This window comes from Eubalaena glacialis, chromosome X (genome assembly GCF_028564815.1).
Source record: "Eubalaena glacialis isolate mEubGla1 chromosome X, mEubGla1.1.hap2.+ XY, whole genome shotgun sequence".
Classification (NCBI taxonomy): domain Eukaryota; kingdom Metazoa; phylum Chordata; class Mammalia; order Artiodactyla; family Balaenidae; genus Eubalaena; species Eubalaena glacialis.
The window spans coordinates 121,084,815-121,112,581 of NC_083736.1; the positions used below are offsets into that span (position 1 = coordinate 121,084,815).

The 27,767-nt window shown below is 45.4% G+C and overlaps 1 protein-coding gene across 1 annotated transcript in view; it reads right to left on the minus strand.

Moving 5' to 3' along the window:
- GPC4 (glypican 4) overlaps positions 1-26,436 on the minus strand; it is a 106,168-nt gene extending 79,732 nt beyond the window's left edge. The window contains exon 1 of the mRNA XM_061178667.1: positions 25,740-26,436. Within this exon, the coding sequence (XP_061034650.1) occupies positions 25,740-25,899 (160 nt within the window). The 5' untranslated portion in view covers positions 25,900-26,436. The remainder of the gene's footprint in view (positions 1-25,739) is intronic.
- Between the last annotated feature and the right edge of the window lie 1,331 nt (positions 26,437-27,767).

Below are 27,767 nucleotides of genomic sequence, written 5' to 3' on the forward strand. Positions count from 1 at the left end.
GCATTTCGTTCAAGGACGCAGTATTGCTCACAAACAGGGTGACCTGCAGTGGCATTTACAAATCAATTTTTATGGGGTGGCAGGTTAGGGAAAAGGAGTCTAAAAAATGTTTGTAATCGAGGTGGTCTTAGGAGAAACGTCAGAAACACTAAAAAATTCTGTTGTTAAACATCAGGAACAGTCAAAAGATTGGGCTCATTGGTTTTGATTTTTACTTGGAAGTACCTATGTATAACCAGAACAGAAGTAGCTGTCTTAATAATGGCACCTCACATGGTTCATATGGCTCTTGAAGCATCTTCCCATATATTATTTTCTTTTGTCGAAGGTAGTATCCTGTTTTACAGTCAGAAAAACTGAGGCTCAGTTTCTGATCAGAAAAATGAAGAAATAAAATCCTCTTCCAAGATGCTTGTGAAGTTGATATATCGATAAGATTTCCTGAGGCTTATCCCAGAATAGGCCCTCTGTACTAGTTACGATACAGGTCATCTAACTGCTGAGCTCCTTCTTCTGTTCCCACCTAGATCCCAAAAAGCAAGGGAGCCAAAACTCATGTTTGATTTGTGGATGGCTTATCTATGTGTATGTGCTATTAAGCTAATGCTAAAATTAAGGGACATTCCTAAAATATTGATAATAGTAGTTTGGCAGAAGGATAGGACTGGGGTTTCAGCTTTGCTGAGGGTACTGATGCTGTTTCTTTATGCAGCAGCTTTTTGATACGGGGGCCTTGTGGCTGTGAAATAGCAGTAAGGGCACCGGTGTCCATTTTACTTGATTTGGGGAGGTTTTTTTGTTCTTTGGGTTTTTTTCGTTTTGTTTTGTTTCGTTTAGTTTTGTTTTTAAATCTAAGCAGTTCCTTCAGAGGACTCTACCAGGGACACAAATGGAATTGGAAAACGTTTAAACAAAGAATACATATTTGCTTGTTTAAATTAAAATTACTTCTAGGCACATTATCAAGAAACTTTATCTGGAAAAGTAATTGGGCAAAGCACCAGGGCCCTTAATTTTAACACGTCGTGTTTCAGGGAGAATGAAAGGGACATGATTTTACTCCCTTTCAAAGAACAGCAATAAAGAACGTTGATGGTCCTGTATTACACATGATATGCAGCTCTTAATGACGTGAATGGAAATGGGAGGCAGGTGCACATGCTCAGAGCCTAAAGAACAACCTGAGAAGTGGCTGTTAAGTCAGAGATCTGTCTATTCAGATCCCCCCTTGCCTCCAGATCCCCCCTTGCCTCCCTTGTTTTAAGGACCGGCTCAATAACTAGCAGAGTTGTGAAAGCATTAATAGTCCTAATTCACTCTGGCACACTTAAAGTAAAAGTACCTATTCTCTGAGTACAAAGGACTCCCCCCCGCCACCCCCCCGCCTCCAGTTTCTAGTCCGTTTAGTTTATGTTTTTGAGATGAGAGCTCCTTTTATGCAGAATTTGATTTTAGAAAAAAACTCACACCCGGTGCTTCTGGACCCCAAGCTAATTCTCATGACCATTAGAGACCAGATTCTGTGGGAAGACTTGAGGGGGACAGCAGCCAGAAGCCTTCAGTCCCTCCCTCTGAGGGGTCGATCATGCAACCCAGCCCATTGGTGGGAGCAGATGTTGGGATCTGCAGCCCATGAAGGATACCTGTGCTATGGGCCAATGGGCCGTTCAAATCTTCACTGTGACTTCTGATCAGCTGTGTCCTGACAGGAGCCTGTTTTCACAGATGTCCACTAAATCTTACTTGGCCATAACACACCGGCCTCAGTTCGCAAGGGCAAAATGGCTTTATGGGAGAAGGCGTCTGGTTATCCTTGGGGTGAGCTGAGAGTCTCTCCTTTGGTCTCCCAGTATTTTCTGTTATTGTAGTCATGCGGCATGAAAACAGCAGTGGGTTTCAATTATATGCTGCGAATAACTGTCCTGAAGCATTCTGTAGTGATATTAATTCCTTGTTATTTATAGTTGTCTGCCAGAGTAGAAACAGCAGAGAATTGGAAGCATTTCTGGGGAGTAAAGGTTAATTTTTGAACATTAAATAAATAAATAAATAAATAAATAAGCCAGCAAGCCAGCCAGCCAGCCAGCCAGCAAGCACAGAAGACTAAATGAGATTTCCAACTTGTTAGTGAATTATAGCTTATAGGTTTAAAATATTATTTCTCAAATTCTTTCCTGAAAGGTTTAGGAATAATTATATAGCACTTAAAGGACAGGCCTTGCCAGATAAACCTAGTAAGTCTATAATTTGTACTAGAGGCAGGGTTTCCTATAAATGAGAGCTGGATTTAATTTTATCATCATACTTCGAAAGGTGTGTTGATAATTAATCACATGATATGTAGGACCTGTGAGGTTGCAGCCCTTCGTTTTCCTAACTCTCAGTGCAGCACTGATGCTTGAATCAAAGGGCTTAAATACTTGAATTCCCCCAGTAAATTCTTCAGTTTCTAACTCTGAACACCCATTTACACTCAGCATAATAAATTATCCCTAGCTATATTATTGTCACACTAGACTCAACAACTAGATAATTAGAAGCTGTTTTCTCCAACACCACTGTGTGATCTAAAAGCCTTATTCTTCCTGAAACAATTCTTCTGCTAGGCTTTCTTACAGCTGAGTAGATGGCATCAAATCTTTTCAATAGATGCACACAGTTGTAGCTAAAGCACTCTATCAACTCTGGGCGTAACAAGATAGGTGGCAGGCTGGAACGTGCACTTATCCAGAAGTACAAATGGGCAGAAGTCCTTATTTTGGAGGCTTCACAGTAAAAAGAAGACCCTTCCTGTACCTGGCTGGCAGTGACTGGTCTTAACCCTCCGTGTTTTTAGTTCACTTGATGTTGAGGGAAGTGTGTGCTTCAAAGACTAACACGCCTGCTGTTGTTAGATCAAAGCACCACGCCAACGACGACACTTTGGAAAGGGCTTTTGGGAATGTATGCCCTTTTTTTTTTTTCATGGGCAAAAAGCTGGGTGTTTTTCAAATCAAGCTAATAAACACTTATGGAGCCCCTGTACTGTGTGCGAGGCATGATGGGGGATTATAGAGCTGAGCAAGACAGGATGCCTGACTTCAAGGAGCTTCCAAACCTGGAGAGGTAATAAAACCAATAGCCAATTTTAATAGGAGATGAGGATTATTTCCTTGAGGACTGAGACACGATCTGCCTTTTTATATCCCTAGTAACTGCCACTTAGTTGGGCACATAGAAGATGCTGTATAAATGCTTCCAGAATAAGTGAATGAATAGTTCATTCTAATTCTAATTCTAATGTCCATTCATTCGTCCATCTATTCCTTCCTAGCAAAATGCTACGGGCAAGAAGGAGAGATGTTCAACCATGGGTATCAGAGAAAATGAATGCGAAGGTTTGAGAGACGCAGAATATTCAATGGACAGAAGTAGGTAGGGGCAAGTTTAGGCAGAAGAAAGAACACGTGTACCACGGTTGGTGGGGAGGGGACCTGACAGTCCTGCTGTTCTTGGGGAATGAGTAGTCTGGCTTCTTTTACTTGGCAAGGTTTATCCACCTGGATTGTGGGTTATGTACTGCTATTGGCCTGATGGCCAGAGAGACTATTCTGAACATAATGACGAATCATTCATTTCACTTCTGTCTCATGCAGGAGCCACTGAAAGAAAATTCAGAAAAAGGAAGCATATTGGGATGTTAATGCCTTGCCGATGAACTTTCTGAAGGGTGGGCTTGATTGAAGTTCCCACTCTGGGACTACGCCCTGAGTCACAGGGAGCAGCGTGTCTGTAGCTTTTCAGAAGCTCGAGTGCAACATTCCGGGCACCAGGCAGACAAGCGAATCCTAAACATACACACACTGGCCGGGGCGGCACCCTACTTCAAGCAGAGAGGCCCGCCTGGGCCGGGTTTCTCTTTAGAATCCAAGCCACAGCTCCTTAGCCTAGCTCTTCACTCCCAACCACTTTTCTGATCCTTTACAAAACGAGGCATCTTCGGATGCATGTCTAGCCATCTGGCTACACCTTGGGATACACACTGACTCCCCGGCCCCTTCCCGGTCTCAGTGCCTCCTCGCCTCCTCTCATCCACCTACTCTGACTAATTAGCTTAGAGAAGAAATGTGCTTATTAACTACACTAATGTCTAGCCTGAGACAAACAAGGATAGAGTGACACATGGCCTATCTGGAACCTAAAAATAAGCCCCAAAAAGCTCTGATCAGCCAAAGTCCACGGGCTGGGGTCATAGGAGAGGCCCTCCCAACAGCTTCTCTCCACTTACTTGGCACAGAGTTCTGATGAGCCTAATGCTACGGTTTCTAAGAACACAAGGGAAGCAGCCAAGAAGGGGGGACAGGAGTTGCTAAAAGCCGGCACGCTGACAGCGGTACAGAATGACAGCTGACAGCGAGGAAGGAGACAAAAACCATTCAGAAAGCTCAGTTACCCAGAACTGCTCATTTCAAGGTTTTATTGTACTCGAGAATACATATGCAATGAGGAAAGGGCTTTCCTGATATTCCTCTCATCTTTCCAGATCATCTCATCAGCTCTCAACACATTTGCAGTGAAATACAGAATATCAGAGCTAGAAAGGATCTTAGTGATAATCTAGTGCAACGCCCTCCTTTAATGAACACCAGGAACAAGGCCCTGATATGATGACTTATTGAATGCCCATCACCCCGCTGGTCAGGGGCCGAGCAGGGAGCAGAACCCAGGCTTCCTGACTCACAGGCCGTCCAAGGAAGGCTCTCTCCTGCCTGCCAGTGATATGTTTGCATGCTTATGTTACAGCTTGTGTCTGCTTAGGGGAAAAACCAAACCGAACCAAACCAAACAAATCAGCTGAAAGTCGAATGTAAATATTCTAATCAAACAGCATAGTGAAGTAGCTTAGAACTTCTGAAAAGGTCAGCAAAAGGAATTAAAAGCTACGCATATTGTCAAGTTTCTCGAAACCCCTCCCTAAAAAAACTTTAATTATTATTGCTGTTATTGCTAGCATCTGCCTTCACTTAGGACACTGAGCCACTTTCTTTAATATCAAGGCTCTCTAATTTACAGTGAATTTCTAAAACCCCATGCAAGAAGCATCCCCCTTCATGGCAGACAGAAAGCTTTCCCTGCCTCAGCAGATGGCCCTCTTTCCAAGAGGCCTTTGTTACCACAGTGTTCTAGTACAAAAAGACAATGTGGACCGACGTCTGCTCCCTGCTTTCACCGTTACTGACCACTCCGCTTCCTCCCCAAGAGGCCACTTGGAAGCCAGGATTGGGCTAGAGCAAGAAAAGAGGGTCTGGAAAAGAGCCTCCTAGATCCCAAATCCTTTCAGTTATGTATTGTCTTAGCTTCACTTGTTTTACTGGTTAATTCTTTAGACCGGTTTAAACCTTACATCTTGTTCTTAATTATTAACAGGGCTTAATCTGTTAAATGTACTGTAGTTGACAACACAAAAAAAATTGTTCCCGAACCTAGGGAGGGGATGGGAATCAGAAAACACTCTCCTACCTCTCTTCCAACCACCTGGAATATTCTTGTATAATTCTGGGTTGTGCAAATGAAACAAGCCGTAAACTGAATTGAACGCTCAGGAGACAGAAACTGGAATGATGAAAAGTCGGTGGTAGAATGGGATGAGGAGTGAGGGCTGTCTGGTACGGGAGAGAAGATGTAAAGGGATACATATGTATTCTAACTCTTAGGACATCATAAAGGCCCATTAACCCTAGAAGTGACAATCTCAGGAAGCTACCAATAACCAAAGGTTAAAAGACCTGGGGAGTTGCTTCAGTTATAGCAAAGAAGCACTAACTTATCCAGCAGGCAGTCAACAGTCAATTTGCCATCCCCAGGAGTGGTATAAACTAACGCAAGCATGGCTAAAGCAAATCAAGACTATTGGAAGATATCCCTGAACACCAGGGTCACTGAGACCATCTGAGATACCACGCTGGCCTGGCCTCTGGGGCTGATCCAAAGCTACAGCTCCCCCGAATAAAGACACCTAGCCTTTGAATGACTTATCACTACTGTTCACCATCACAGGAAATTAATCTACACAGTTGCATCCTCTACAGATTCTAATTCTGTTCCCAGTAAAAGGCAAAGACCCCGAAATGGTCCTAAAAAGGGTACAGCTGTCTTCCAACTGGAGGCCTTGTCGGCAAACTCCTCTTTCAAGGCCCCGTTGAGGAGAAAGCATGATAATCACTAGCCCTGTGTCAGAAAGCCCCAGAAGAAGCAGCTAACCTCTCTCCTCTCTCTGCACTGAGATGCCCCTCCTCCTTTACCCCACCCTGTAAGCACCTCTTTCACCAGCCACCTGTCAAAATAAAGCAAGCCACGGATCTTTCAAAAACTGACACTGGAAAGAAGCCGTTGGACGATTTCTTTCCAGGACCTGTTGAAAGATAAAAGATGAAGCGGACAGTTTAAAGGGCGAGACTGTACCCTCCCGATCACAAAGCTGAAAGCAGACAAACCGTGGAAGTCAATGACAGAGGAAACGCCCTTTGACCAGAGACAGACACTAAGCATAGCAAACTTATTTTCCATAAAGAATAAGAAACTGAATTAAGCCATTTCACAACTAATAGTCATAAAATCTTCTCATTGTCAAAAACTGGGAAAGGAGTGAGAAGGAGGGTTATTACAAGCCCCTCCTTTGAGAAAAAATGACACTGCTTTCTAGGAAGTTCTGTTTAGATGACAAATGTTTTTAGGAAGGGTTTTGTTTGGGTTTTTCCCCTTTGTTTTGTTTTGTTTTGTTTTGTTTTAAGTGGGACCCACAGACATGTGGGAAACCCTCCTCCAATCAAAGGGCAGAAGAACCAGAGAAAAAGGCACTGCCCTGCAAGCAACTAATTCATACTCGCCTTCAGGTTTAATCCCCCCTCCCACCAACCAACATTTGAGCTGTTTCTGGGATTATTGCTGAACTAGGTTTTTAGGGACCAAAGTACATGTAGGTTCCTGGCAAGAGCTGAGAGAGGGTGCATCTGGGAAATGCTGGAAAAAACAACTGAACTCTTAGAGCTGACCAAGTCCCTGGGTTAAACCTCAGATTTCCTCTCCTCTCTCTTCCCTGCACACCTGAACAGAGGAGCCTGGAGTGTGCCGCCAGCACACTTTAGACACCAGGGGAATGTTTCCTTTTTTTTTTTTTTTTTAAGCTTTCTGAAATTAAAAAAAAAAAACCCAGAGATTTACATAAAATTTAACTTAAGGAAGTTCTTCAACAGAAGCCAAACACATAGGGATGAAGATGATCATTGTTGTACTCAATGTAAAACCCAACACACACATCTACAAACCACCAGAAATAACTAAACAGCTGTATGGGGTACGTAAAATAGATTCTGGTACATCAACTTCCGGGACTACTATACAGCTATTAGAAAATTTGAATTCTATAGAACTACAGAAGCACTTTTCATGTTATGTTAAAAATAGCAGATACAGGAGGAATTGGATGAAGGTGGTCAAAAGGTACAAATGTCCAGTTATAAGATAAATAAGTACTAGGGATGTAATGTACAGCATGATCAATAGAATTAACACTGCTGTATGTTATATATGAAAGTTGTTAAAAGAGGAAATCGTAAGAGTTCTAATCACAAGAAAAAAAATTTTTTCTATTTTTTTAATTTTCTATCTATACAAGACGATGAATGTTCAACTAAACTTGTGATAATCACTTCATGGTATATGTAAATCACATCATTATGCTGTATGCCAACTATATCTCAATCAAACTGGAAAAATAGCAGATACACCAAGTACTATAATTTAAGCCACATAAAAACGTGTACATGTGAATAGGGATTGGGCTGTGATGTGCAAAGGATATAAAAGTTACTCATTATTATTACTGTTATATCATCTTTTCAATTGGAAAAAATGTAACCTACCATAAACAGCAATCTCTGGAGGCCAAATGACACTCTGACAATTCTGAGTGCCAGGTACAAAGTCCTGAGAGCAGAGTTAGTCAGGACAGGGAGAAGAAAAATGGCTGAAGAATCAAAGATGCTGTCCAGCTGCCCAAAATGGTTTCAATCCCTAGATCTAAAGTGGCTTCAGCCCACAGGCTCTCACTTCCCCTGGTATGTAACTCTTTCTGGTTTTCTGGACATTGCAGGTGGCTGTACTTGCTGCTATCATGGGGTTGTTACAGGAGAGCTCTGACTCAGAGACCAAGAGATATGAATTCATACACAAAAGGAAGCAGTTACCCAGAAAGGTAGAAGAGGTGAATTCTTTAGACTGAAGAGAATACCATGGATCTGAAAGCCAGACTGAATTTCTCAAATGTTGTTTCTTGGGGTTTTTATGGGAGATCAGTACAATAAATGAAATCATGTTGATGACACTGATTATTACACTGTTTGATGTCTTTTACATAAAAACCTATATAATAAATTCTTTCCAGGTTTAGTAACAACAAGAAAGTGTCTTGCCTGAAGAACTGTCAGGTTTCTTTTTCTCAGATAAATGCTACCTGGAAAGCCTACTGGCATAGCCCACTCACTGGCATAAGCCCTGCTTTTAGAATTCCTCATTCCCTTCTCCTTCCATCGTGTCTTTTTATTTTCTGTTTATATAAAATGGGTTACTCTATATAATGCTTTCCAAAAAGACCCATAGTGAGTGCTCAGTACATACTACCTATTGTAACTAAAATAATGATGATCACTATGATTGTAGGAATCTTACTGAATATGGATTAAATAATCTTAAGTAGGTAGGGTTTATATTACAGTTAAATTTTTAAAACCTTGGAAGAAAATGGCATGACTTCTCAAAGTTTCAGGCCCTGCCAGATTTTTAAAAATTAAAGACATATGGCTGAAGAACCGGTCACCAGCATCCTTGCTGTTGAACGGACCAACAGATTTCCATTAATAAAGCAATTAGAGGGCTAATGAATTCACGTTAGCCTCTTCTTGGTTTGTTGTGTTTTTTTTTTTAAATATTTATTTATTTGGCTGCGCCGGGTCTTGGTTGCGGCATGCGGGATCTTCGGTTATGGCATGCGGGAACTAGTTCCCCGACCAAGTATTGGACGTGGGCCCCCTGCATTGGGAGCACAAAGGCCCAGCCACTGGACCACCAGGGAAGTCCCTCTTGGTTGTCTTTTTAAAATGGAAAAGATTTATCAATATTGACTGATTAAACAAAACAAATATTAGGAAAGGAAGAGAAGAGAAAGGAGATGAGAAAGGCCTGGTCAAGGTTACAATAAATTGTTTAGAAAAGAACAAAAGCACAAAAGTCAACTACTTCAGTGGACAGAATTCAATACAACCAACAAACGTACTGAAGTGATGTGGTATTTGAAGAAATCTCCAACATTTTACATTTAGCTGGAGTAAAATGTCCTGCTATTCTTCCTGGGGTTTTTTTTGCTTTGTTTTGTTTTATATTTTGGCTGCGCCACACAGCATGTGGGATCTGTTCCCCCACCAGGAATCGAACCTGTGCCCCGTGCAGTGGAAGCTTGGAGTCCTAACCACTGGATGGCCAAGGAAGTACCTATTCTTCCTTTTTTTTTTTTTCTTTTTAATATTCCCTCCAATTAAGAGGGAGTAACTCCTTTTTTTTAACATAAATTCATTCATTCATTCATTCATTTTTGGCTGCGTTGGGTCTTCGTTGCTGTGTGCGGGCTTCCTCTAGTCGTGGTAAGCGGGGGCTACTCATTGCGGTGGCAATGCACGGGCTCTAGGCGCGCGGGCTTGTTGCAAAGCACGGGCTCTAGGCGCACGGGCCTGTTGCAAAGCACAGGCTCTAGGCGCGCGGGCTTCAGTAGTTGTGGCACGCGGGCTCAGTAGTTGTGGTGCACGGGCTTAGTTGCTCCGCGGCATGTGGGATCTTCCCGGACCAGGGATCAGACCCGTGTCCCCTGCATTAGCAGCGGATTCTCAACCACTGCGCCACCAGGGAAGCCCTATTCTTCCTTTTTTAAATTAAGGATCAAAATTGTCCTTCATTTCCAAGAATGACTATACAAGTGAAATACTTTAAGGACATTTTAATGGTCCCTTGGAAGCTGTCTGCAGTTGGGGTTCTGCTTTCTTCCACAAGAGCGTACAGTACTAAATATACACTATTATGAAAATTTAAGGTTTGATCACACATCAAGTAACTTGAAAATGGTGAGAAATTCCTTTACAACCAATTTTTAAGAAAAACACTTAATACTGAGGCAATTCATATTTGGCAAAATACAGGATCTAAATCTTACAGTTCTTAAGTGTCACCCCAGGAAGCCACAAAGCATTGGCATAACACTCCAGCATATAGCACAGATTCAAAGACATTTCTGAAATTAATAACTGCGCCAATGCAGTCATTTCCCTTTATTCTTAGTGATCAGCTTGCATTCCTCTCACATGAAAAACACATCTCAATTTTTCGGGTTGTTTTTTCCCTTCTGCAAACTCTGAGGATACAACAGCTGCTGGGACTTCAAGAAGGAAAACAAATATCCTGCCCTAACAGCAGAACTGCCATTAGTCGCTCATGTTGCTATGGTCAATTATAGAAATGCCTTCTATAAATTTGACTAATTGGAGGGAATATGAGTTGAATTATACAATATTTTAAAGAAACACAGATTTATCACTTTTAAACCCAAAGTGACTTCTCCCCACGCTCCCACCATCCGAAGTTTTAAAGTCACTTAGAGACCCTACTTCAATAAACAGAGATATACTTGTAACTAACACAATGGTTTCAATTAAAATGGCTGTTCCTGAGGTGTTTGGAGATCCTGCTTCCCCTATGCAGGTGTCAAACATCTCCTAAGATCTTATTTACACCATTCATTTGCCTAGGAAACCCTTTTATTACAGATCCAGCAGAGATAAACAAGCTTAGCCTCAGCCTCCATTATCCCAGAATCTCACTGTATTTTACTTCATTCTTGAGCTTAGGAGCAACCAAGAAAATCTCTGGGCTCTAAGAGAAACACTAAGAGGTTATTGGAAAAAATGGTCCACGCTGTGTCTGTTTTAAAAATAAAACCAGAGACAATTAATCACTTCTCCCTAAAAACTTAAAGCTATGTTTAGATAGCTAAGGACTGGTTTGCCCCAGCATGAACCCACACATCTTAGTCCACACCATGAGTACTTCGTAGCATATGGACCATTTGCTTGATTGGACAACAAGAAACAAAATGCTTATTTCTATTTTTAATCAGGCAACTTATCCTTATATATTGATAGTGCCAGCCTATTGTATTTAAAATAGGGCATACGCCAAAATCTTCATATTTAAATCCATATATAAAATAGGGAACACCTTAATCTGCGTATCTACGCAAGACTTGGCCCTTGCATACAAACATACGCACCCATTTACTACAGATACAGCCAGTTCACTGCATTAAATCAAGAGCTTGGGGCTTCAGCCTTCATCACTGCAATACAGACTGTCCTTGCTGTAAAAGGAGGGGGTCTGGATTAGAAGATGCTGAAAACCACTGGTTTGTAACCGGGAAACACTGGGAATACTGGGATCTCATGACTACTTGCGCACTGGTAGGTAAAACTGCCAAGCACGCAAGGTGGTGCCTATACATAATTCAGCCTCACGGTTCCTCATTAGAGCTTGGAATTTCCGAACATACTAACAAAAATAAGGCCCTATTTCTATCCAGAGTACTCATCTAAAATTCTGAAAACCATCAATCCTATTTCAATTTAAAAATATATATATAATAAAATTCTGAAAAACACTCCTCCTTGAAATGGGGACAACCCTGTTCTGAGGGGCTCAATGTACGGCAGGGAATGTTCCTTCCCATCCTGTTCCGATGATAACTGCTAGAACACTTAATCACTTGGGCTGCATTTCCTTACAATCCTATCATCTCCCTGGCCAGCCTCCGCACTTACCCTCACAGCCAGGGTCCCCCTCTTGTCTTGGAGACCTGCACACTTGGTTGCCATTCATAAAGGCTTGGAGAGGGAAGGAATCCTGCTACCAACTGGCAAGAGCATCTGGCCCATTTCTGCCTACCCAGAATTCTACTGGAACAGTCACTGCGGGGCCAGAGGGCTTCGTGCTGAGCCACTCACTGGTCAAAAAAACTCGCATTTCAATTATTAGAGAAATGCAAATCAAAACAACAATGAGGTACCACCTCACACCAGTCAGAATGGCCATCATTTAAAAGTCTACAAATAATAAATGCTGGAGAAGATGTGGAGAAAAGGGAACCCTCTTGCACTGTTGGTAGGAATGTAAATTAGTGCAGCCACTATGGAAAACAGTCTGGAGGTTCCTTAAACTAAAAATAGAGTTACCATATGATCCTGCAATCCCACTCCTGGGCATATACCCAGACAAAAGTATAATTCGAAAAGATACACGTTATATAAATGTTCATAGCAGCACCATTTACAATAGCCAAGATATGGAAACAACCTAAATGTCCCTCGACAAATGAATGGATAAAGAAGATGTGGTGTATATACATACATATATGTATATATACATACACATATGTGTATATATACATACACAGATGTACAGATATATACATACACATACATATGTATATACACAGAATATTAGTCAACCATTAAAAAGAATGAAATAATACCATTTGCAGCAAACATGGGTGGACCTAGAGATTATCATACTAAGTGAAATAAGTAGACAGAGAAAGATAAATATCATATGATATCACTTACATGTGGAATCTAAAATACGACACAAATGAACATACCTACGAATAAAAAAGTCTCACAGATATAGAGAACAGACTTGTGGTTGCCAAGGGGGAGGGGTGGGGGAGGGAAGGATTGGGAGTTTGGGATTAGCAGATGTAAACTGTTATATACAGGATAAACAACAAGGTCCTACTGTACAGCACAGGGCACTATATTCAATATCCTGTGATAAACCATAATGGAAAAGAATATGAGAAAGAATATATATGTATAACTGAGTCACTTTGCTGCCAAGCAGAAATGAAACACAACATTGTAAATCAACTATACTTCAATAAAATATTTTCTAAAAACTAGCATTTCTGTGGTCTCTATGGGACTAAGAGTGGACGCTGACCTTTCACAGAAACCTGGCGGCTTCAGTACTCATGGTAGCTGGTGGTTCCTCCACGGAGCACCCCGAGAACAGAAGACAACCATGCAAAGTGACACAAGAGTTCACCGTGCACTTTCTGGTGCCCACGTAAGCCCTGTCTCTAAAATGATGGCCGAGAGATAAAACCAGAGAAGAGTGCTCCGTGTAAGCCTCGCTAACTTAGGCCCATCTCCCCTGTGCTGCTCCAAGTACTCCGGCCTTCGCCTCAGGACCCGCTGGCAGGAACAGACCCTGCCATTCAAGTTGCAGGGGCGGTGGCTGTGATGGTGTAAAACGCACATCTCCTAGGAAGTGAGAAGAGCCCCACGGGCCTAAATGGGGGGTCTAAAGTTCCAGCACACTGTGCTTCACTCCGATCATGTGCAACATGCACTCAAGGCTACTTCTCCTTCAAAGTCGTTATCAGAACTGTCACTAAATACTGATTTGGAGAATTACCAAGTCAATATGTGTCTCACCGTTTAGACCGTGACGCCATGCATGCGAAGCCTGTGTCCTCTTTGGTCGCTGCCTTACCCTCAGTGCCCAGCACCATGCCCGTCAATTCAGAGGTAGTCGGTAAGTAGTTGCTGAGTGAACCTTCAGCCTAGGCACCCTCTTTCTACAGACGGAGGGTCAGATGTGTAGCCTCACACTCACAAGTAGAATGCTCTTAGTCAGGAAAAAGCTTTCGGACGGTTAAGAGCACGCTGCTTGCCAGGAGGAATCACTCATGCATTCATTCAACAAACATCCGAGTGCCAAGCAACACACTAGACACTAGGTGTAGGGCAGTGAGTAAAAGAGGCGAAGTCCCTGCCCTTAGGTCAGATTGTGAGAACTGAACAGAGCAGTGGGGGAGAGGGACAAAGTGTCTGTGGGGGGCATTCTAGTTTACACAGAGGTCAGGAAAGGCTTCTCCATGAAGGTGATAGGTAAGCAAAGCCCAGAACCCTGTGAGGGAGCCAGCCCTGTTGAGGAAGACAGACCTGTATACGGGGGAAAACGATAAAAAGCGCGGGCTGGCATGGGAGGGGGCCAGAGGCAGACCCTGTAAGGCCTCCTAAGCTTCTGGCTTTCGGTCTGGGTGGCAGTGGGAGTCACTGGAGCACTTTAAGCACAAGTGATAAGGTCAGAGTGAGGTTTAACAGAATAGGATCACACTGGCTAATGTGCTGGGAACACACTGGTGGGGAAGAGGCTGGAGCAAGAGCCAGAGCAGAGAGACTCGTCAGAGGCAACTGCGATAATCCAGGGAAGAGGTGATGGGAGATGAGATCAGGACGGTAGTTATCGAGGTGGTAAAGAAGAGGACAGATTCTTGGATCCATCTTGAAAGCAGAGCTCAAAGGCAGAGATTCTGAGAGAGCATCTAAACAGAAACATTTCCCACCCAGTCACCTAAATCTCTGTTCTGATCCCAAGAAAATGAACAGTCTCTTATTTTGGAAGGTTCTGATTTCTTCATTTGCCCTCCAACCTGAAAGACACAAGACCATCTCCTCCCATCACCACACTGCTTAATGATCAACCCACCTCCCACCAGCAGAGCCTTCTTCCCAGAATGAATCCAGGCCCCTGGGACCTGAAGAGGCAGGGGGAAAAAGAAAGTTACTTCCAAACTGGGGATAAACAAGGCAGGATATTAACCAACCAGCCAGCTGGGGGCATTTAGTTCGGATTCAGTTTAAAGTGAACCCACTGCACTCCTCCCCTTAAAAAAAAATTCTCCCCATAAAAACAAAAAACTATTCCTCATCATAGCCTCTGACACATCCTAGTCAGAGAGTGATTTTTAAGGACTATTTCTGAAGTACACCAGTGAAAAGTTGTCTTGCGTTGCTTTTTAAAATCTTAGCATGGGGAAATATTCTATAATTAAGGCAATTTTAACAATAGTAGATAATAATTTGACTATAAATTGTAAGGAATGCAATGACTGCTTATTCTGGCACCAAAGAAGCAGGACTTTTCTGTGAAGTGACTGCCAAGAAAAATGATACTCCCACTCAGGCTGGACCATTGCAAGTAGTAACTGTTAACCACATGCTTCACACTGCAGTTTGCAAGGACACAGTTCTTTGTTTTCATCTCTAACCAAACACCAGACTGAAAACTCAAGGGAGACAAACCCGTGTGGTGGAATAGAAACAATAACTGAAGGGAAAATTTTTTTCTGCGGCTTGATGCTTGCTGGGATGCCGACGTCAAGGGTTTGGAGAACTAAGGAAACCTCTGCAGTCCAAAAGAAACCACTTCCCAGTCTGCTCCTGTAGACAGAAGCCCAACATCAAGAAAGAAGCCAGGCTTAAAGAGGCTTGCGAAAGCCAACGGACAGAGTAGCTGGGAGGAGAAAGGACTGGCATGAAAAGAATGGCTGGGATGAAGGGGGGGACCAGGTGACCTTGAGGCAGACTAGACAAAGACGGCAACCCTGCCTGGGGCCCAACCTGAACTGCCTGGGGAAGGGGAGGGTCGCGAGCACCTGGCTGAGAGTCTAAAGGACCAGGAGCAAAGGCTATTTTTCCTATAAGTACCTCTGCAGGTACAGCGGAGTTGCTGTTAATGTCTGGAACAGACAATGTAAGAAGCAGCAACCATTTGTCTACCAGGATTAAAACAAACCACATGAAATACTTAGCTCCCACCTCTGAGCAAGCTGAGAAATAACACTACATTCTAAGTAAAAAAAAAAAAAAAGAAGAAAAAAAAAGATTCTCTTTCTCACTTAGGCATCTAGGACTAAACGTATTAGAAATTTTAAAATAAATAGCTAAAAATAAGTTAACTGAATTAAAAGGGATGGATGAATAGAAATATTCATTCCCAGAATGAATACAAAAGTCACAAATCATGCTTGAACTTCTTTGTGAACCACAAACATTTCTCTAACACCTACCATGTGCCGGGCAGTGTGATAAAAGCTGGAGCTGCATGGCCGTGACCGGGCAGCAACAGCTTCTTTTCCTTTAAAGGTTCCAACAGCCACCTCATCAGAGACAAGGACCCTCAAATGTGTCCTCATTCTTTTTTTTTTTTTTTTTTGGCTGTGTTGGGTCTTCGTTTCTGTGCAAGGGCTTCCTCTAGTTGCAGCGAGCGGGAGCCACTCCTCATCGCGTGTCCTCATTCTTAATACAGGACCCCCGTCCTTAACTTCTAGTGTTCCTTTAAATATGATTATCCCTTTACTTAGTTTGGTAAATGTATAAAAGGGAAACCAATATTCACAGATTTAAACCTGTCACCTCTAAGTCAAAACCAACTCTTGCCTTTAGTGACTTCAGGTCAGCATGTCAGTTTCCCAAGCTGAGCGCAGCAGGTGGTAACAGCAGTAGGGGCAAAATCTGACATTCTAGGGGGATTAAAAGACAAGGTGCAGAGGAACAAAATCACCAACCGAAAGCTCTGAAGTGAGTAAACCACCGAATTAATAATACTCAGTGGTATTAATATTAGTATTAAAATACTTTTTTTTTTTCCAGAAAAGGACAAAGTGACACACAGAATTGACTCCTTATTGACCCAGCACTGCTGGGAAACTAGGTGCTCTAAAAAGGTAATATGCTTTCAAGAGCAATTTTTGTATTTCGAAGATGTCCACTCTTTCTAAAATATACTTTCTGGGAAATCCCTGGCGGTCCAGTGGTTAAGACTCTGCGCTTTCACTGCTGAGATTCAATCCCTGGTGGGGGAACTAAGATCCCACAAGCCACATGGTGCAGCAAAAAAAAAAACAAAAAAAAAAAAAACAAAAAAAAAACCTTCGGAACTTTTAAATCAGAATATACCAAACACAATTATTTAATACTGCCCTGAGGGACTTCCCTGGTGGTCCAGTGGTTGCCTGCCTCCAAACCCATCCCTTCCTCTGATGGGTCCACAACCCAACCAGCACTACTTGCTACTCCTAAACAGGTAAGGAGTAGCAAGTAGTGCTGGGAAGCCAGGTAACCTAAACTTTTTATCTTCCCACATTTAAACCCTATCTACCTAATTTGAATGTAAGTGCCTCAAAAAAGCTTGATTCTGGTTTTAAACGAACTCTTTGAATCCCCAGCACGTAGCATTCTGCTCTTGATGGAAGAGCTATTCAATCAATGATTGCGGATGATAAATTTCTGAAGGTCTTTTCTCCAAGTAGAATGCATGGGCTTTATGACAGCTGTTTCCATCATTTAGCTTTTCTGCTTACTTCCACATTCCCAGCTGTGTTCTGGATGGTTGTGCCGACCAGAAGCCTAGGGATTTACTGTACTTCTATTTCTTGATAAGATACTTGAAGAGAATAAACACATGGCAAAGAGGACATTAAAGTAAGGGATAAAGAGTTTTTTTTATTTTACCAATAAAGAGAGGGGAAGAAGTATCACCTAGCACACTGACACTTAATCAATAAACAACAGCAAGGCTGGATTCCCGTCTAATTCTCTCCAAAGTACTCTCAATGTCCTAGTCTTATTTCTCCACCCTCAGCAAAGCATCACTGGTTATGGCATATACTTGCGTCTTGATTAAAAAATATTTTTCCCAAGTTTAACAGACGTTCCTGGACTTCCCTGGTGGCGCAGTGGTTAAGAATCCTCCTGCCAATGCAGGGGACACAGGTTTGAGCCCTGGTCCGGGAAGATCCCACATGCTGCGGACCAACTAAGCCCATGCGCCACGCCACAACTACTGAAGCCCGCGTGCCTAGAGCCCGTGCTCCGCAACAAGAGAAGCCACCACAATGAGAAGACCGCGCACCGCAACGAAGAGTAGCCCCCTCTCGCCACAACTAGAGAAAGCCCGCGTGCAGCAACGAAGACCTAACACAGCCAAAAATAAATAAATAAAATAAATAAATTTTAAAAATAAATAAATAAATAAACCAGACGTTCCTCTTAAATCCAAGTTAGCCAAGATTGAAACAAGCATGCACTGGGTCTAAATCAAAGCTCTCTTCTGAGATAACACTTTGTAATGAATTTCATTGGAAAATTCAGAATCACAGAATCTCAGAGATGGAAGGGAACTCACAGATCATCTAGGGCACTGGTTCTCAACCATGGCTGCTCATTAGAGCCACTGAGGAGCTTTTAAAAAGTTACCAAGACCTAGCCCCACTGCCAGAAAGTATGATTTAATTGGTCTGGGGTGATGCCCAGGCACTACTGGATTTTAAAAGCTCTCCAAGGACTTCCCTGGTGGAGCAGTGGTTAAGAATCCACCTGCCAATGCAGGGGACACGGGTTCGATCCCTGGTCCGGGAAGATCCCACGTGCCGCAGAGCAACTAAGCCCACGCGCCACAACTACTGAAGCCCATGTGCCTAGGGCCTGTGCTCCGCGACAAGAGAAGCCACCGCAATGAGAAGCCCGTGCACCGCAACGAAGAATAGCGCCCGCTCACCTCAACTAAGCCCGCACACAGCAACGAAAACCCAACACAGGCCAAAAATAAATAAATAAATAAATTTATTTTTTAAAAAAAAAAGCTCTCCAGGTGCTTTAAAGAGTAGCCAGGGTTGAGAATCACTGATGTAATCCAGTATTCTAACAACCCCACTCCCATTTTTCAAATCGAGGAGAAAGAACCTCACCAAAGGTATCAGACAACTGACTTGTCACAGAGCTAGGCTAGAACTGCTCTTTTCAAGAAACCATGGCCCTTCCATGTAAACTACTCCACCTAGGACAGTGGGATTTCTTCCCTCTCCCCCCGCCCTTCCTCCATTATTTCCTCTTTTCAATAAACCAATGTCCTCACCTATCCCAAAGTAAATGCATTTTCTGAATATACTCCGTCTTGGAATCCCATTGCATAATTCTTGACAATCTAAACTAGGTCTGTTTCCCTGTATCCACCCACTTGCTTCTTTCAAAGAACTCTGGGAGGTTAATCAGGCATGGCTGCCCCTTAAAGAAGCCATATTGCTTTTCCTCTAAGAGGCTGGACTCAGCCCACCCTTTTCACCATTATCATCACATGGGCCCTTTTTCAAATCCCTGGCAAGGTTCACCTGTGATTCTCTTTCAGCTGACTTAATTTCTAGTTTGTACCTGCCCTGCCATACCTCGTGGACTTCCCTCTTCTGCTGGCTTAAACTTTCCATTTTGTGAAAGATGCCTTTTTCCCTGAAGCACCTCTTTCACTCTGCCAGTTAGTCATGCCGGGTTCTTTTTCTCTTCCCCCAAGCAGCTGGTCTTTTTGATGTCTGGCACACATTTATCTGGGCTTCCAATAAGATGTTTTTACATAGTTTCCAGGCTTCCTGGAGGTTATTGACTTTTTTTTTTTTAACTCTTCCATTCAATTTTTTCCCTAATTTCTAACATTTGTTAGAGTTTCTTTTTCAAAAGTTGAATACCTGGTTGATGGATCTCTTTGATTTTTCTCTCCCACCAGATTGCTGAATTAAATGCATCAGAACTTAAATATATTTCAAATTACCTCCAAGATGGAATCGCTTCATGAATTTTCTGCACTTTCATGTTCTCTATAGTAAGCAACAGATGTTTAGCCAAGTGGAATTGAAAATGCTAGTTTTTACCTGTTCGTATTTTAGCGTGTCTGCTTTTTTTTTTTTTTTTTTTGGCCACACCACACGGCTTGTGGGTTCTTAGTTCCCTGACCAGGGCCTAGGAAGTGAAAGCACGGAGCCCTAACTACTGGACCGCCAGGGAATTCCCTGCTTATATAAAATATTGATATCCTTAAGCCTGTGTTCTTCACCTTGGTAAAGACAACAAATTTAAGATTTTATTTTTTTTATAGGTAATTGACGTGCATCAGACAGCTCCATATGCTGAATCTAAGATGTTAAATTACTCTTCTCCATTTGTCCTAAATTGCCTAATCACAAGTCTCAATTGTTTGTTTCTTAAAGAAGTATATCTCAAGGCGAAAAGAAAAACAGAATTCCGAATCCTTCTGAAAAATTCCTATGACACTCAGTTATTAATGAAGTGGTGAAGATGAGTACGCTCCCAAAAGAATAAAAACATTCTCCAAGTTATAACAACATTTCTAGGAGATTTACTCTAAATTTATTTCACTTCAGAATGTTTAGACCCAAAAGCTTCCCAGGAGAGCAAGAGACCATGGGATGATGATCTATCACCAAGGCAGTATAATCCCATGATAGCACCAGTGTCCTGCCAGACAAGGCGATACAATTGTCTATGTCATCCCCCTACTTGTTTAACAAATACTGCACTGCGCTCGCGCACTTGGTACCATTGGGTACACAAAATGCCAGGAGCTGCCATCTGTCCTCAGGTTGCTTATAGTTGAGGCAAGAAGACACACATGTGCCTGCACACATGATGAACTAGGAAACAAGACAGTTGTGTGCAAAGACCATGGATCCGATTCAAGCAAGCAGGGGATTCAGAGGAAGAAGGCACATAACCCTGGGGAGGTTCAGGAGTGACTCAGTGAAACTATCATTTGAGATACTTGGAACCAGGGAAGCTCAAAGCAGAGGAATGACTCCATTCAAAGCACTGCTGAAAGCAAAGGAAGCTGGCAATATTTAGGATGGAATAGGGGGGTAACAGACAAGAAGCAGTTAAGAACTATTAAAACAGCCTCCCAACAGCTCTCCCTGCCTTCCCCTTGCCTCACCAACCCTGAACTCTGCAGTGCCACTAGTTATCTTCCTGAAACAGCCTGACTAACGAAATTCCCCTCCTCGGAAGCCATCCCCTCCTCGGAAGCCATCCCCTCCTCGGAAGCCATCCCCTCCTCGGAAGCTATCCCCTCTTCAGAAGCTATCGTGGGCTCCCCATGACCCAGGAAATACAACTTACAGTCCTTCTACTGTTAACATTAGATTGTCCCTGTCCGGGTACAACACTTTGCCTGCAAAGGACATGACTGGATCTCTCTACTAGAGCATCAGCATAGTGCTGTGATGATGGTCTTTTACTAGTTAGTTGCTGGTCCTCTCATAGCTTATGTTTCTAAGACCAGCCCCCTATGGGAGTTGGGAAGGTACTTTCTTATTATCTGTACAACATAGCATAGACTATACTTTGGGTCAGATAAGACCTAGGGTTCAAAGCCCACCTCCAACATTAACTAGCTGTAAGACTGCGAATAGATTTCTAAATCCCTCTGGGGGCTTCCCTGGTGGCGCAGTGGTTGAGAATCTGCCTGCCAATGCAGGGGACACGGGTTTGAGCCCTGGTCTGGGAGGATCCCACATGCCGCGGAGCAACTAAGCCCGCGTGCCACAACTACTGAGCCTGCGCGTCTGGAGCCTGTGCTCCGCAACAAGAGAGGCCGCGATAGTGAGAGGCCCGCGCACCGCGATGAAGAGTGGCCCCCGCTTGCCACAACTAGAGAAAGCCCTCGCACAAAAACGAAGACCCAACACAGCCATAAATAAATAAATTAATTAATTAAAATAAATAAATAAATCCTTCTGAATCTCAGTTTGTCTGTAAAATGGGGATGATGAAGATAATCATCATTCTGATTTTATATGGTTGCTGTGGACTTTAAATGAGACAATCTTGTTTAGGACCAGGCCCAGGGAAAGCACTTAATAGCCACTAGCTCTTTTCATCTTTTCATTGAAGCCAAAATGCATTTTTGGTGAACATATATGGCAACCACCTCAGTGCTAAAACAGATGTTATTGGGGAGCCACAGACCCCTTCCCAACTGACTTAGATGAACACTAATGTTTCCCTTGTTGAGACAACAAAAAAAACCTTCCTTTTTCATTCCTCAGTCTACTCTCCAGCTAATCCTGAAATTGCATGCAACCCAATGTGAGTCAAACGAAAAAGGAAAATAGTAATTATGCTGAATCAAACATTTTATATTTGTATGTTCTAACTAGAGATTGAGCTGCATAAGCCAGAACTTTTACCAAGTTCTTTTTTGATCATGTCCAGGAGATAGTCCCTGTACTACTTGGGACAATTTCTATACTGACAGGTGAGAAAAATCACAAGTTCTCTGCAAAATCCAACCCATCTACTTAAAGTAGGTAAGAGGGAATACAATTCTTGAAGACATATGCTGTGTGTCTTACATGGAATAATCAACGCAGTATCAGAAAGTATTCCTACTTCTCCAGCACACGTTTTCCCATGTAATCTTAACACAGCTTATGTGATTCCCTCAGAGGTATACATATGAGCATGCGTGCACACTCACAGGTGCACTGGTCATGAACGTAAATGGGAACAGGAAAATAAAAACTACCAAATCACAACTGTGATGCAAAGTTCTCCTTGGTATCATTCGATGTCACTGTGGAAGGGACCTTTGGCAAGGTGAAGTAGGTTTCTAACCAACTGCCTCACTCTTCAAGACAATTTCAAGCAAAGATTAGATTAGTAATAAAATGCCAATTGTTGCATATCCTTTATCCTGTCCTTATGGAGGGAGGTGCAATGAGAATGGTAAGATTTTACAATTTCTTGTTATAAATACTATTTTTTTTTTTTTTTTTTTTTTTTACTATTGAACTACCATTAGTAAGTTAATACCCTAGTCCCAAATCCCTTCTCACTTGAACTCCCCGGGTACTCCTTTCTCCTCATCTGTACCACTCATATGGTCCTTATCACACACCATGTTGTATTCCAATCGTGTGTGTGCAAGGCTTATCTCTCTATTACCTGGGAAGGTCCTGGTGGCAGAGACCCTCCCGTCCTTCTTGCTGCCCCCATGATGCTGAGCACAGAATATCGCACACAGTAGGCGCTCCAAAAGATATGCCCATTGAAAGCTGAACAAAAACCCGTCCTTTGTGTTAAAGATCCCTTTTGATCATGGCATCTGGGCTCCCCATTATTTGGTTAAGTTCAGGTGTCAAGTGGATAGGCAATGCAGGACCTAGGTTGGAGCCCCGTTAGCATGCTGTACTCCCTGACACCCTTGTGAGCACATCAAATTATCTCAATTATGATCTAAAAAGACTGAGAGTCCTTAAGAACGTGGAGTATTCTCAAAGCCTCTTCAAACCTCTAAGAAGGCAAGTGCAAGGCCATCAAGAATCAAACCTTAAACTTGGGGCTAGGCACCCAGACACTGTGACCCTCTGCCTGGAAAACAATCCTGGACTTTTTGCACTTAAGAAAACATACGCACACACCCCCAACCAAGGAAAGTGCCTGGCAATTAATTCATTCAAGTCGCTACATTGACTATGCTCTCCCAAATGACCAAAATTATCTGAGTGGAGCCCAGGGAAGACAACGACAATGTATGCATCTGGAGAGGCCAGGGTGATGGTAAAGATTACCCCGTTTCTATACTGGCCGTCTAAAGGTATTTACTTGGGTCTGTCTGTGTTGTGACAGTGTCCTAGACTCAAATGAATGCCTCTAACACTCCACATTTTTGAGCCATTCAGTCATGCATTTTTGTTATTGTTGAAAGTGGTGCGAAATTGCACTGCATGAGCTAAAGTCCTTGGTGGTCTTCCAAGGATTCCAGCTAAAAAGGCACTTCCTTTGTTCCTCGGGAGAATGCAGTCCAGTAGGTCATTCAAAAGGGGAAATAAAAGCAGCAGCCCTGGGAGGGAGATGAAGGACAAGACAAAAAGAATAAAATGTTTTGGGTGTGAGCACATTAGCTTCCATTTCCTGCTGCTGGTCACTAATAACGCTCCTATCTTTAGAGGGAATATGTCCAGAGAAATATTTATGCAAAAATATTCCTCAGGTGTTTTCTGGGGACCATGACAATCAAAGGGAACACCTAGCACTGTCCTTGGGCACCCTTCAAACTTCCTTTCTCCTGAGATGCTGGCGGGGGAAGATGTCCTGCCCTTGCAAGCCCGCACAGAACGAAGTTGGAGAAAGTGGGGAGGGCAATTTCACAGCCCACTCCCCGAACGCCTTCAGTCCACCTCAAAGGCACATCTTGTTTTGCATGAGCAGAAGATGAAAACTTGTCACGTTCCCATTTAGTGCATCGCTGCATCTATCCCTTCAAAATGTGGGAATGACAACTGTAGCCTTCACGCCAATCATCTCCGCTGGGCCCCGGGCCCAAACCGTGCAGGGCACGAAGACCCCAGGTCTGACCTGTGGAGCCCCCAAGCTTCAGTGGCTACTGGCTCAACTTTACTTTTTCGAGCGGGGTGGAAGGGAGAGGGGAAAGAAAGAGGGCTTCTTAGGGCTCTACAACCAATAAAATCGTGCCGCTGTGAAGACAGACGTGAGCTCCCCAAAAGACAAGCAGCTCAAGGGCAAACAGTCTCTAATCAGTAACGTGCGAGTTACTTGATAACTCCCAAGGTGCGCGGGCTCCTAGGCTGCTCCAACCATTTCTTAGGTTCTATTTCTAGATAGATGCCGGTCACACTCAAAAAGTGCCCAGCAACTTCCCTCAATTACCTTTGTAATTTATATGTAATTGATGACTGCACTTAATCTCCAAGGTTATTAATAGCCCTTCCCAAAAAATGACCCCCAAGTCTTCCTAAGCCTTTGGAAGCGCCTGGTTGAAATTACAGTATTTCCTTTGCTGGCTGCCGGCCCCCTGCCCGCCCCACCCGGGTGACCAACACCGCGAGGCAAAGGCGCGCTCTGCTCACTTCCATGAAAGGTTCGGAATGGAGGCTTGGCCCCCGGGGCTCGAATCGCTCACTTCTCCGTTAGGTTAAGCTGGCCATCAGCCAGCTAGACTCGTGGTTCTTTCCGAATCCTCGGGGCCAACAGGCTACCTGCGCCGCCGCTGGCCCCAGCGCGGCCCGCGGGGCTGCGCGCAACAGTTGGACTCTCTGCGAATGAGTGCCACCCAGAGGGGATCGGCCCGGCCACCGCCGCCAGCCTGGCGAGGAGGGGCGAAGGGCACCCGCCGCAAAGCTGCCTCCCCAGCGCTCCAAGAAGGGCTTTCACAAACACCCCACGCACCCCCAGCGCCGAAACCCGGTGAACTTTTTCACAGGCTAAGCGGTCTCTATTTGCATAACCATCTCCAAACTGAGATTCAGGCTTCCAGTAATCAGTCCTTTCAAAGGTTTGTAATTTAAAGTGCAATTAACCCTTAAAATGAGGTGAGAAAAAAAGAAAAGGGGGGAAAATACCCTTCTCGTCCAACACGTTCCGGAAAGCAGGAGAGTCCCCAAAACTCAGGGTTTGGAGGAGTGGAGAGTCGTTTGCTTTTTAAAGGCCACTTCTAAAGCCGCTGTAGCTACTAAAACTCCTAATCCGTGTCAGCGGTGGAAGAGAGGCGGGGAGTGGGTTTTTAAAGAACATCAATGAAACATCAAGTTCCACGTTTTGCGCCCCCCGGAACCTGGCAACCCCCACCCTACCCGACCTCTCGTCACCCACACAACAAAGCGAGGAGCCCAGTAAGGAATTCAACCCGGAAAAGGCGAGGGAGCCGGTGACACGCACTTTGCGGGCCAGAGTCCTCTGGGGCTTCCTGGGACCAGGGAGACCGCGGGAGGGGGGGGGGGGGGGGAAGGAAGCAGAGCGCGGGAGTGCCGCCGGGTAACTCGGGGGCGCCCCTCCGCCTGCTGCGCACCCGGGGCCCCCGCGTCCGCAGGGAACGCTCTGCGTCGGGGCTCGCTCTGGCGCGCCTGCCCATTTCTCCGTCTCGGCTACCTGCGTCCGGCGCGGGGGGCGGCGGGGCGAGGGGGCTTCTGCGGCCCCTTCTCCCGTCTCTGCGCTCGCCTCCCGGGGGCTCCCACCTACCGTTGATCTCGTGCGTGGGGGCATCGTTCTTGTCGAAGCCTTTGGACACGTAGAGACGTCGCACTTCCGAGCAACTTTTCGACTTGAGCTCGGCAGCCAGCAGCGCGGCGCTGAGCGCGGCCAGGGTGCAGAGCAGCGCGGGCAAGACGAACCGTGCCATGGTGCCGGCCGGGGCGGACGCGCTCCCACCTTCGGGACGGGACGGAAAGTGGCGGGCGGGCGCGGAGTCGGGGACTCGCGAGCGGAGTCTGAGGGCGAGGGGAGTTGGAGGAGTTGGACGAGGAGGAGGAGAGCAGCAGGAGGAGGAGTAGACGCGGGGCGAAAAGTGGAGCTGGGCCTCGCGCGTCAGGCAACGGTCCCCGGTGCCAGGCGCCCAGCCCGGGGAGGAGGAGGAGGGCGTGGAGGCGGTGCGCGGCCCAGGGGAGCGGAGGCGCGGGCCGGTGACCTCCCGGCTCCGCGGGGGCAGCGATCGGGGCGGGCTGACCGGAGGCGGGACAGGGGCGCGGGGAAGGAGGGGAAGGTGGCAGGCGCCGCGGGGGCCGAGGAGGGCGTGAGGGGCGGCGGCGGGCGCTCGCGGCGCGCGGCTCGGGCTGCCCGGCGCTGGTCCGCCCTGATAGCTCGACTCGGCTCGGCTCGCTCTGCCCTCGGCCGCACCGCTGTGCCCTCTTCAGCTCTGCCGCTGATTGACTGGCCGGCGTGCGCGGCGACGCTCGACAAACTTGGCCCAGCGGGCGGCACTCAGGGGGAGGGGGCGGGCGGCGGGGGGGCCGGAGACAGGCGGGAGCAAGCAGGGCCGGGACGGGGGAAAACCTGGAAGCGGGGTTGGATCCGGAGCGTCCAAATCCACTTCCTAGGGGGCCCGCACCGGGCGCGCGACGCGCCCTCGCGCGACACGCCCCGCGGGACTCCTCCCTCCTTCCCTCCTCCCGGGAGGCGGGGAGCCTGCCCGCCGCCCCCCACCCGGGGAGGACAGGCTGACTTCTCCGGGGTGAAGGGCCCAAGCCCCAGGGGACCGAGAGGCTGGGGACTTGAAACCCACGTCCGAGTCCTAGGCCTTCTGCGCGCGGCCACCTGACCCGCTGCCCGCGGGCCAAAGCCGGACGGAGCCCTCCGGCCTCGATACCTAACCACCAGCACCCCTCCGCCGCTGCTGCAGCCCCGCAGCCTGGAGGACGCTCGTAACCGCCCAGCTCCTGGGCTAGGAGGGGAAAGCGCTGGCATTAATCTCATTGTTTGATGCGGGCACCAGAGGGACTTGGGACTCCGAGCTGGCCCTAGAGCCTCACCTGGCCTCCTCAGACCTGCTTTCCGGCAGACCGTGCTCATGGAGCACCGACCTGTTCGGAAACCTGGCAGGCATTCTCAGACCCCCCAGCCCCCAGTCTGGTTCTGCTACAAGTCTAATCAAACCCTGAAGCGGGAGAACCGCCGCCCTGCCAGCCGCAGAGCAGATTCAGGGTTGACCTTGGAAATCTTCTGGCCCAAACCCTCCTTCTTCACGAAGGGGAACGGGGGCCCAGAGAAGAGAAGCGACTTGCTGATAGCATGTAGCTGGCGCGGGGTGGGGTGGCGGCGGGGTGTCCAGAACCCGGGACTTGACTCCCAGGTCATATGAAATAAAGGTAGCCCAGGAACCCCCTTCCCCTCTGCCCTTAAGCCTCTTAACAGAGTCTCACACCTCTCTGGGACCCTGTCTCCACTTAGCCACCTGAAAACTGGAAATGGGTGAGTCTTCCCACCTTCTAAGCTTTGTCACATTCCATTAATGAGTGTTTTTGAAGCTTCTAGGGCTCCTTTAATGAAGGGAACTGTGCAGATTGAGAACTTGTCATTACGGTTGTTATTGTTACAATCTGCTCTAAGAGGTTAGGGTGAGAAGGGCCTCAGACACCTCGGGAGTGTGCTGGGAACTGGGCAGATAAAAGGGGCTGGAACTTATTATTTGGCTGGACTCTCAATTCCCATAAAATTACATAGGGTGAAGATATGAACCATCATTACAATTATCGCCCTCATGGGGTTTGTTGA